Genomic DNA, 11,602 nt, shown 5'->3' with positions numbered 1-11,602 from the left:
TAGTTACAACACGTGGATTCTAAATGGATGACATCTGCTTTCATATACTGTTTTTAAAGAGACCCCTCATGACAAAGCATATACAGGTCACTAGATTCTCCCCTCTAAGTCATATTCATTTTATTTCCTCTATGCAAATATGGAAATGTATATAATTTCTTCATAATCTTAGCACTCACCTGAAACAAACTGTGGACATGCACAGATCCAATGCAAATCAAATTTCTGATGCCTCCCAACTCTCGCAAGAACACATTCTACTCATGTGGAGTCCTCAGGGGTTGTTAGAGACCCCATGATCAAACCAACTGGCAAGAGTATGCAAACATTTAATTCACTGTCTGCATGCACAATAAATGACCTGAAACAATACACCGGGATTAAAGATTAGATTAAATCACTGTGATTACACACTCACACACAGAGTGAACTTGGCATCTAACCCATCCATACACACCAGTAGTGAGCACACACAACCACTAGACACAGGGGCAATAAGTGCCTTATCCAAGTGCACTACAGCCGTGGATGTTTGCCTGCAAGTCCTGGGAATCAAACCAGTGACCGTTTAGTCACAAGCCTGCTTCTCTAACCATTAGGCCACTGGCTGAGATCCGAAGTTATGCATCAGTGATGCCTCTCAAAGTCTGATGCCGCTCACTTGTAAACCACACACATTGGACATTCATTGTGTGCATCAGCGGAAGCCAAACTCACGCAAAACAGATGGCAAGTCCTGGACCCATCACTATCCTCTTTCCCTTCATCTTTGATAAGAGTATTATGTATGGATACACTATGGTGGCACACAAAGAGTATCTGGCACATACATCAGATGACAAATCCCAATTAGGGTCAAAGCACACTGACAATGTCTCACATGGAGCTTTGATTTCATATCAAGACTATGCATAAAGATGCTTAGATGAATGACAGATCAATATAAATAATATGACATCACAGAAAATGCTACTGGTGGAAAAAGGAGACATACAGGGCAATCTTATTTACCTGCTGGTAGAACAGGACTACAAAAAAATTTATTGATCATTTTGTCAGGATGACTTTCGTGTAACAACTGACACTGTAAAACAAAGGTATGTCTTCATTCTTTTTTTTTTCTGTGAATTTGTACATTTTTCCTTTTTGGTTGTGGTAACTCTCAGCCATTTTGTTGTTTCCGTCACACAAAAAGCAGTTTCATGTCTTCCAGAAATTTGGATTCTGTGCCATTCGTCTCTGGAAGTTCTCATACCTGGTATGGGAGGAAAAGAGCACAAAAATTCAAACTTATCATTGGTACAAGAACAGTTTCTGAATGTATACTATCCTGTGTGCCTATGTGTGTTTTATTGACTCTCAGAATTTAATAATTCAGGTCACACGTCAAAAAATGTATAGTCTGCAGCCCTCCGTATCCGCGGGGATTGGTTCCAGGATTTCCCGCGGATGCTCAATTCCCTTATATAAAATAGCGTAGCATTTGCATATAACCTACGCACATCCTCCCGTATACTTTAAATCATCTATCGATTACTTATAATACCTAATACAATGTTAATGCAATGTAAATAGTCAGACGCAACCATCGTAGGCATAACTACATAGTACATGCACGTCAGCAACAACGTAACATTTTCTTTCTTTCAACACTTACAGATTGCTTTCGCTTAATGACGTGAAAGAGAAATGCGTAGAATAAAAGACAGAATGTTTGAAATACAAGTACATGCGGAAAATATGATTATAAACAGAGAAAACATAAATGATTTAAGACCAATTAGCGAACAAACGAGACGAACAAATGCTGAAACATTGCTGGAGAGACACTAAGGATCTTTGAAACTGCAGTAGTCTACAGCAGGGTATGCCTACAACTGCTTTATTCGTGTGGATTCAGCGTAGTGCTCGGCGCGCGGCAAATTCAAGTTTTCCTTTCTGGAACTGTCTGGATTTTTCCCCCGAATATTTTCGATCCGCGGTTGGTTACATCCGCGCATGCGGAACCCGCTGATAAGGAGGGCCGGCTGTACTCCTTTCCTGGTGACCCTTAACTGGTCACGTTTTGTTCCGGCGAAGTAATAACTTAAAACAGGTTGACATAACGGATCTAAACAGATTAATACTGTTGGGAAAAATATATGTAGAGAGGTAAAACGGATTGAAAAGCAGTAGGGCAGACCTGTGTCCAGGAATAAATATGCTTGTGTAGAGGATTATGATTTCACTCCAATCAGAATAACAACATGGCATTGTAAATATGTAATAAAACTCATATTAAACACAAGAGGCAGAAAAACGGACCGAGCCATCTGTGAGCATGACAATCTATTTCAGTACAGCATTAAGATGCAATATTAGAATAAGTGTGAGTTAAAGGTAGGTTGTTCACCATTTGAGGATAGAACTAGCAGGGACAAACATCTCTGAAGGGTTTGGCGTCATTTGTGCCTGGGAAAGTGCAAAGGAGGAGGTGAAGTTATACAAGCTCTCCAGCATCTTCTGCGTGAACTGTAAAAAGATACATTCAAGGACATGTCAGTTTCAACCACCGGATCTTAAAAACATTTTCCTTTCCTTTCTCTCTAACTTTCTTTCTTTTTTTTACCTGTGTGAAGGAGTCCATTGTAGAGACAGCTGCGCTGGATACAGGCGTCTGTTGTGCTAGCTGATCTAAAGACTCCACGGACACGCCCACCTGTGCAACTGATGGAGCCTGGGGGGCAGCCATCATACCAAAGGGGTGAGCCCCACCCTCACCTGGGGGAGGGGACCATTGGGATTCACCAGTCATTATAAATAAAAAACAAACAAACAAATAAACAAAGTATTTCACCAATACCTGCTGTTACTACGAAAAAACGCACCGGCTTTCAAGCCCGAGATTTTGAATATGGCACTTGGCTTTTCATTGGTTATAAAGCCCAAGAGCTGCCACACTTGGCCAACGTTGGGGTCTGGGAAAGAGAAATAGACAGCGCCGCCCATGCCCGCGGGAAAAGGCACGGTTCCCAACATGAAGACCACCACGTGATTGACGTTTTCATAGTCTGGCAGGTTAAAAACAAATTTGTCGTTGGCGACCTGCTGAGCGTCTGTCTGCACCTGAAGTCGGCGAGAGGGGGGCACAGGTAAATTGACGAGGCAGTGTGTGTATGTGTATACATACATATAAAGTTTGGCGTTTGAACAAAAGGGCACATTATGCATATCCGTCAGGTCAATGTAGTGTCAATCAAGACCGTACCTAATATACACTAATTTGGGTTTTTGAAGGTGGTGAAAGCTAATGTCAATTAAACAATGGTTTAACAGGTTTAGTAATAAAGATCTAGAATTCAGATATCAATGGCTCCTTTTGAGTGATAAGAATATCGCAGTTAATAACGTTAATTTAGCGAGCCAGAAACACATACTGTTCACGTTATTTGACCGAAAAATGATCTATTATGATGCATCAGTAAAAGAAACTCCCGTTGCATATCTTAAATACAAATCGAAACACAAATTTCACGGACAAGCGTAGCTAGAATTCACGTTAAACTATTATAAATATACTTAATTACACAGTGATCAACGACAAGCGATCAACGACAAGTCAGTTAGCTGGGTTTCTTACCAATCTACCTGCGACTATACATCCGAACATGACCACTTATTAACTGTGTTTGCTCGCTAATGTTAGCAAGCAAGAGACCTTATCTCGCACTGGAAAAATGAAAGCTAAAATATTCAAAGCACTTCAGCATAGTTCACGACATTCAACCAGTCTGGCTCAGACATTCAGCAGATTTCAGCTGCTTGGGTCTATCACATGTCCCCATCGACAATGCATATTTTGATGCTGCTAGAAACTTCTAGGGCTGGTTAGCCAGAGCAATTCGCTGATAGGATAAAGCGTTGGCTCAACCCATTTGACCCGGAAAGAAAATACTACAGTTTACATTTCAGTACATTTAAACTTGCTCCAATCATAGGTGCATTCATGGGTATGCCATTGATGATCAACAGTAATAATAACAACAATAACCTCTTAGTTTCCGGAGGGTACATATGCGATGTCTGTTCAAACGATCGCTCCACAACAAGCTGAAGTGTAAGAGCTGCTGTCTGCTCCAAACGTCATATAGAGGCGTGTTTTCTCATACCACGCCCTTACTGCTAAAGCGCACCCAAGTTATTTTCAGCCTTTCTTTTTCTCCAACAGGTGTTATTTCTAAGATTCATAGCTTCCCATTTATTTGGAACATTTACATGTGCAATATGTAGTCACTTCCTTGCATTTCAAATGGAAAAAATGCTATTAAATCAAACGCTGATCACAAGTACTTTTACTAGTCGTATCATCTTAGTCTTGTGTATGTGATGCAGGACAGATAAATATTATCTGTGTATGAAAAAGAGAGAGAGAGTTTGGTTAGAAAAATAGTTTTTATTAAAGCCAGAAAGAAAAAGGGAAAAAAAAAAAAAAAAACGCACGACAAAAAGAGAAGACACACAAAAGCAGAGGGCAGACAAATTCATGGTAAGAGGCCTCGGTGGCCTAAGATTTCTGGATCCGTGCATCCAAAAAATAGGTCCCTCAGTCACAAGGACTTTCAACCACCAGTCAGTTATAATCTGCCAGGTTCATTAACCAATCAGCGTAGACGGTCCCAACGCCATATCGAGGCATCGTCACAAACGGCAATTAATATACTGCTGTCCCGACTGAAGCTGGTCTGTCTAATTGCTGAGGTGCATTTGGGGACGGTGAGGGTAGTACACCTTATGGAAAAGAGAGAAAACATTCAAATAAATGTTTTGTCATGAATTTCGCTCAGTTAAGAAGAACACAAAAAACAGGCACAACTGCACAGATTTGTCTTAATACGATTTGAACCTTGTAGAAATTGTATTTTACCGCTGCGTTTTAGTTTAGGAAAGATCAGGCGTGGGACAAGTCAGATTTCAGTTCTGAATGAGTTTAAGAAAACAGCCTTATAGGTGAACTTCAGTGAACAGAGGGAGACATTTTATAAAAAATCAAATTCCATAAACAAAAATCGCATTGGGTGGAAAGTTCTGTGTATACACTGACTGTGAATACTTTTACTTAAATGTCTGTGTTGGTCTTCAGGGTAATGTGTCTAATGTGTCTCAAGCTGCCAAAGGGAGAGAGAGGGACAACGAGAAGAGGCTTTGATATACACAGCTGTGTGTGTCTTTGAGTGAATCAGGAGAGAGTGGAGTGTGAACGTTAGAACAGGCAGAGATACGGAGCAATAAAATGAATCGGGCAGAATCTTACTTGGCTTTGTGAGGATCTTCAACCTCTAAGTCCCAAACGTAAAGCTTACCCACTTGGTTCCCTAAAGCTAGCATCTGTAAGAGGAAGAACACGTAATCACACACACAATCTACTGACAACCATCCACAGCATAAAGTGAGTCGAGACCTTAAACATACTCATGAATGCTTTTTTTCCCCCCTCCCCCTTGGATGTAAAGATATGCCAACACTACGGAAATACCTTCTGCCAGAAGTCCATGGAAAAGCGCATGTACCAGATGTCACACTGGCTGTAGTCAAAACGACCGAGGATGGTCACGTTTGACTCGTTGGGTTTGATGTGGTCAATGTCATCCTCCATCTTTCCTGGTTTCCAGCAAACGATAGCATTTTCACATGACTGAGAAAAAGAAAAAGATACAAGATAGAAGGGGATGTTAAATCATCCAAAAAAAAAAAAAAAAAAAAATAGTCATTGTAAGCCAATGGGGTGACACATATTGGAGGGTCTTTGGCTTGACCCTCACTTTACCTTGGAAAGAATTAGATCACCAAGCCAACGCACACAGTCCACATAGTTTCGGTGGATGTCTCTTGTTGAGAAATCAGGGAAATGGATCTTCTGAGACACAAAAGCCCTGAAAAATGAACAACGTGTGGGGTTTTTTTTTCTTTTTTTTTTTTTTTAAGTTTCAACATGTATTTTGTTATTTACAACATTATATGAATAGATGAAGATCTGCATTCTAAACAAGCCATTTTCAGCAATTAAAATATTTATTCCTGTTTACTTTTTTGGTGCATCACCACCAATGTCTTTCATACACATTCACTCATTTACACACACACACACGAATCTCTCCTTAGGACAAAGTCTACCTTGTCCTCAGATACTCCTATGACATCATATTCCTTTTGACATTTTTGATATTATCTACCAACTATTTAGAAATTTTTTAACAGAATTGGAAAGAACTACTTGGAGATGTTCTTGGCTGACCTGTTGGTCTTACTGGGGTTGTATTCGTAAGAGGCTCGGATGGCTTTCTGCATTCTCTCTGAGTTGATCCTCCACAGTTTCAGAGAGTGGTCCATACCACAGGACATGATCTTCTCCCCGAGAAGATCAAAATCCTGCAGAGAACAAAAACCATGACCACTTAGTCGCCCACGTCACATGACTCCATCTACAAACCCTTATCCATCTCCATTCTTACTAACGCAATCACAAGAATAAACTCTCAACAGATGGCAGAGGTGAACTATATTTCTGACTGAATAATTCACACAGTATAACTGAACACACACTTTCTGGCGCATCAGTATATTTGCATAGAGTGTTCTTTATATTTCAAATACATCTAAGGGCCAGACCAGATCAACACAAGCTCACAGAGTCTACGCAAAAAAAAACCCCCACAGGGTTTCAAAATGTTGCAGTGATCAGAAGATACTAATGGCTTTTCTTACTTCTGAGTCGTTTTTTTTTTTTTTAACACGTTCCAAAACCTCTCTTCACAGCCGACACATCTCTGCACTCACCGCGCTCAACACCTCGTCCCTGTGCCCCTCCACACCTCCGAATATCGCCACCAGCGTGTCGGTCTGAATATTCCACAGACGCAGGGCGTGATCTGAGGAAATCACGACAGTTAGCTCTCTTCGAGGTCGAATGTGAACGTGAACGTGAACAGTAACTCCTGTTTAAGTGACTGTGCCTTACCTTTACTGACTGACAGCAGTAGGTTGGGATCGCGAGGGTGAAACTTGAGTTCGTTGATGGCGTTACCATGTCCTACGTAATGCTGTGGACAAAAGAAATCACGGTAAAAGCGTAAAATCCACCAAAAAAAAAAAAACCCTTTATGGCATAGCACGTTTTCTGATATCAGCCCAATACAAATCAAAAGATACTACTGATACTGCTCTCTATACATAATACAAGGTAAAGAATAAAAATGGTCAGATATATTATCATAGGGCAGTGGGGCAGTGCTTCATTTTTAAATTTTATAAATTTATATTTAAGTTTATATGATGACACGATTGAACTTCTATGAGCTGGATATGTATAAGCAATGTGTACTATAAGAGATGTTATCTTACAGCCAAGTTATTCTTAGTGACAGAAGGCCCACCTTGATGCACTGCATAGTGATGTGATTGATGATGCGAATGATGCCACGAGATCCAGCCACGGCCAGGAGAGGGTGACTAGTGCTTGTGTCGAAGGTCCACGCACAGGTATAAAAGTTCTCATCTGCCTGGTCAAGTCTGTGGTCAGGGAAAACGCTGTCCATTTAACCACAAGGCACAACTCCTAATTATGTCATAAAACCAAATATGGTCAAAATCTACAGCTAAAATATTCTGATTCCCCAAACCTTTGCCCTGTTGCCCATCTTATTCCAAAAGTTTTACTTAAAGGAGAATATTTAGGCTACTTGCATCATAATAATAATATATTAATGATATATATTTAGGAGGATACATCTGCATCCACGTATGACTGCAACAGCCGGATTTCACCCTGGGAGTGACACTCATACAGGGTAACCTAAGGAGACAAGGAACATGCATCAGCAACAACAACATGACAGTCAGTGGTATGACTAACAGTTTTGTTTCTGTTGTATCAGAGGTTGCAGTTACTCACTCTGTTGCTCCCTACTGTGGCAAACACCAGCGGGTCACCTTCCTTACTGTGCCAGTTAAACTGGACTCCAAACAAAGGCTGCCCATGATCCTCCTTACAGTCGAAATACACACAGATATAAACCTAAATCATTTCCGCTGGACCTCATAACATCTCACAGATAGTGGTCATACAACTATTAGTACTGAGGATTGGTTAAGGAGTCATTTTAAAGATAATAGTATCTATTAATAATGCTCTCTCACCCTCAAGCTATTGACACATTTGAAAGAGTATTTGCACTTCTTAGACTTCCACTTGCCCTTGCCCCAGCTTTTTCTGCCCGGGACATTAGCTGTGTTGGTCGGGGTATCTGGACGCTCTGCGTTTGTGCCGCTCTCAATGCTGACGGCGTCGTCCTGACAACGCAAAAGATCACGTCAGATTAATTTAGTTTTTGATTTGTATTACTATTCAGATTTCTGGTGCTGGAGAATTCTAGGACTTGTAAACTGGTGTTAGTTTCCAAAAAAAAAGGAAACTGATGACAATGACAATAAAACTTGATACACGCAAAAATACTGGAAAGGCTTATTTATTTATTTATTCATTTACCAAACAAAACAAAGGTTTGGTAATCTCTACATTGTGCCTTTTACAGTTTCTCATTATAAATCACTTTAAGTTATGGTTTTGTTTAACCAAGGCTTCGGCATCACCTCCGTACCATGCAGACGTGACAATGCTGACACAACCTTGCGCCTGGGCATTTTCGAAATCGGTTGCACTTAATGGCTAACAAACTACCCAAAACATAACCAGTTAGCGTTTTGACCTTTCGGTTTATATTGACAACTATTTAGTGCCGTGTAGATAGTGTAACAGCGAATACAGCACACCGGAAACTTGACCCAACTGTTAACAGGCCAGCCAATAAAACATACCGACTCTGCACAATCCAAATAAAGCACACGGGCTGTCAATACATATATGACTTGCATGATTAAGGCCTAATGAATAATATTCTACTAGGAGCTGTTTAGAGGCAAACAGGTAATATAATGCAGCCTTCATCGAATACAATGAGCCACGTTCGCCCGATGACAACTTTCAATACTCAAACAGCAACAATGGATGGAGCAACATCAGCACAGCAGTCCGACATTCTGGTGCGTGATAACGGGCAAAATTATTACCCCGGTGGTTTACCTACATTTTCGTCTCCAGAAAGATCGGGGTTACTATTCTCATCGCTGCTCAGTTTTTGTTTTTTGGCCGGCATCTCGTTTCCCGCCTCAACATGCGACTCAGACATCTTCCCCCTCATCTTCCTCCACTGGTTGTAAAGCAGCCCGACTGCCGGAAACCGATTCGTGTCCTTCACTGCTGCCACACTGCTGCAAAGCAGAGATTAATGAGTTTCTGATTGGGTACACAAGGGGGAGACATTCCACAACAACAACAACACCAAAAAACTACGCTTAACTAATAAGTAAGGCCCCACGACTGGATGGACAGGTATTACACCAGCAACCAAACTGTATGAAACATACCAGTTCACGGTACATTTTATTCGTAAGATATAATCGGTGTACGTTCTTAATCACATCTTTAATTTGTCTGACGCATGAAAGGTACAGGTGTGGAAACAGCTTGTACATAAGCATTCCTAAACAGTGATAGGGCAAATAGGTACAAAGCAACTTCAATAGTGGGATTTCACCTTGGGAAGGATACTCATACAAGTTAACCTGAGGAGAAAAGGAGCATGTAAAAGCTGTCGTAGCACAGCTTCTACGCGTTTTTCGGGCGTATTTCTTATTAAGAACAATTGACAAAATGTTTGTCAAAGTCTGCTTAAACGAATCGTTCTTCTCTCTTAAGTTTGAACACATCAGTACGTCATCACTCCAGTTCAGTCATCGGATATTTCAGCCTACGTAGTCTTGTGCTGACCCTAAAGACAAAACAGGCTTTCCAGCAAACGAGCTGAAACAATTTTATACATGAGATGTAACTACTACTTCAGACATGAATAAGCAAAATGATGTCAGCCCTAGCAATGGTTTTGGCATGATGCGTTCGATTTTCATTGAAAGGCCTTTCTGGTTGTAGTTTCTATATTGGCGAGCTGCTTGACCGGCCTCTTGTGTTTTATTTTTAGTTGTGAATACATACTTTTGTGGCAATTCTTTTCCTAACTAAGAAATTTTACTTGCTGATAGATATGTTTTGAGAGTGAGTGAGTCATTACTTAACTCATGAATGGTTACTTACTGTGTGGTAAAAAACCATTAATAAAGTACTGAAAGGACTATTGGATGTCATCTATGTACTATACATTTTGTAAATTTGAAGAGAGTAACTGAAAAATAAAGTACAAAGTAATGTGATTACTTTTTTCCGGGAAGGGATGAGTAAAGCAATCGCATTACAATTATAGAGAAGATATTAGTAATCTGTAATAATGGTTTAGTTTCTTTGAGTAACTACCGACACTGTTCCTGAGCAATTATTTTGAGATGTTTAAGACTGATATCACCGATTTGACAATATTTTTTTAATCAACAGGGGGCACTTTAGACCAGTTTGACCATATTTGGGATCAGAGATCAGGAAGTTGGCACTACTGTTCACTCAACAAAGACAAGAGCTCTCTGGAGTTCCTTTTGTCTATTATAGGCATACGGAAGTGTGTAGACTGAGGGTGGGCCGAAACTGCTTATAAACCCGTTTGACTGTAATAGTGACATGAAGATTGAAGTGTTTCTGATGAATGCGGATGAATACATGTGTTAAGTGACACCTTTTGCGGGGCACTCACATGACTCTCAGCAGTAAGATACATCTACCACATAGTACCTCTGATCACTCCACACCATGTAACTTCTTTAGTCTCATCTAATTTTAAAACACAAATATCTGTAGTGGTCGGCAGTGGCTTGGCTTCCCACAAAGAAAGCACTGCAAACCCAAAGATCTTTTTTTTTTTTCAGTTCTCAAATTTCAGTGTTTTGTGCAATTTCTTTTATATGCTTTGTGGACAGTCTTTAACATGTCTGTCAAAGCTTGCTGGATTATGTATTTTAAGGTGCTGACTGACAAGGTCAGTCTCTGCATTGTCAAATACGGTCTCCCTTGGTAACGTCCCTGGCCTGAATATGAACGTGTCGGATCCGGGTGACGGCATTCCATCGGCCTTTATAATCAGACAGAGGAGCCTCCTTGAAGTTGTTTTGCCTCTAGAAGTTTCTGACCTGCCCAGAGGATTCTGTATTTTTCTTACCCCATTCTGAACTTGTGATTCAGGGATTCACAATCTAACCTAAATCAGATACAGACGTACGTTTTTCTCTGGTCATACCTTCAAGAATGTAAGAATTACTTGAAAAGTAATCATTTTAGTATTATTTTTGTGTGTAAAAGTGAAACAGTTTAGTGTTAATTCTGAGTTATTTGTATCTTGGTGCCCATCTCACTGTCGATGACGTACCCTGTTATGTTTATGTAACTCTTTGGCACACATCCTTTAGGTGAATAGCGACGGGTTACGCAATCAACCTGGTTTTCTTTCAGATGAGTTTCTTAATTTCACAAGACTGCCAGTAAGTTGAACCCCCTTCACATTCTCCTCCAACAAAGCGGTCCCATTTATTCCTTCTCATAAATCGTGCTCTTGTTGCACGTTTGGGTGTG

The 11,602-nt window shown here is 40.4% G+C and overlaps 2 protein-coding genes across 4 annotated transcripts; both read right to left on the bottom strand.

Moving 5' to 3' along the window:
• Positions 1-1,045: 1,045 nt before the first annotated feature.
• Positions 1,046-3,835, bottom strand: hikeshi (heat shock protein nuclear import factor hikeshi). 2 transcript variants are annotated; one of them, XM_030780519.1, is made up of 5 exons: positions 3,620-3,835; positions 2,868-3,105; positions 2,609-2,760; positions 2,393-2,511; positions 1,046-1,255 (listed from the first exon to the last, which is right to left on the bottom strand). In XM_030780519.1, exons 1-5 carry the CDS (start codon positions 3,647-3,649, stop codon positions 1,201-1,203), a joined length of 594 nt encoding a protein of 197 aa, XP_030636379.1. In that variant the 5' UTR covers positions 3,650-3,835; the 3' UTR covers positions 1,046-1,200. The 2 variants fall into 2 exon arrangements, with proteins under 2 accessions (XP_030636379.1, XP_030636381.1); XM_030780521.1 differs by having other exon boundaries at positions 2,393-2,451.
• A 672-nt stretch (positions 3,836-4,507) lies between these two features.
• Positions 4,508-9,233, bottom strand: eed (embryonic ectoderm development). Of its 2 annotated transcripts, XM_030780217.1 has the most exons (12): positions 9,120-9,233; positions 8,173-8,325; positions 7,928-8,020; positions 7,763-7,828; positions 7,410-7,535; positions 6,995-7,076; positions 6,814-6,905; positions 6,272-6,405; positions 5,804-5,909; positions 5,513-5,671; positions 5,291-5,364; positions 4,508-4,767 (listed from the first exon to the last, which is right to left on the bottom strand). In XM_030780217.1, the coding sequence occupies exons 1-12, from the start codon at positions 9,231-9,233 to the stop codon at positions 4,641-4,643; spliced, it is 1,326 nt and encodes a 441-aa protein (XP_030636077.1). In that variant the 3' UTR covers positions 4,508-4,640. The 2 variants fall into 2 exon arrangements, with proteins under 2 accessions (XP_030636077.1, XP_030636078.1); XM_030780218.1 differs by lacking the exons at positions 5,804-5,909; positions 6,272-6,405 and having other exon boundaries at positions 9,120-9,221.
• Positions 9,234-11,602: the final 2,369 nt, after the last annotated feature.

Source organism: Chanos chanos, chromosome 7 (genome assembly GCF_902362185.1).
Source record: "Chanos chanos chromosome 7, fChaCha1.1, whole genome shotgun sequence".
NCBI lineage: Eukaryota > Metazoa > Chordata > Actinopteri > Gonorynchiformes > Chanidae > Chanos > Chanos chanos.
The sequence above is the reverse complement of the archived record's forward strand: the minus strand, read 5'-3'. Positions and strand labels throughout refer to the sequence as shown.

Coding starts and splice junctions, on each gene's coding strand:
- hikeshi (XM_030780519.1), bottom strand. CDS start 3,649: ATGTTCGGATGTATAGTCGCAGGTAGATTG. Junction 3,106..3,619: donor GTATAGTCGCAGGTAGATTG/GTAAGAAACCCA, acceptor CGCCGACTTCAG/GTGCAGACAGACGCTCAGCA. Junction 2,761..2,867: donor AATCTCGGGCTTGAAAGCCG/GTGCGTTTTTTC, acceptor CCCCTCCCCCAG/GTGAGGGTGGGGCTCACCCC.
- eed (XM_030780217.1), bottom strand. CDS start 9,233: ATGAGGGGGAAGATGTCTGAGTCGCATGTTGAGGCGGGAAACGAGATG. Junction 7,829..7,927: donor CCACAGTAGGGAGCAACAGA/GTGAGTAACTGC, acceptor TTGTCTCCTTAG/GTTACCCTGTATGAGTGTCA. Junction 6,906..6,994: donor ACTGCTGTCAGTCAGTAAAG/GTAAGGCACAGT, acceptor TGATTTCCTCAG/ATCACGCCCTGCGTCTGTGG.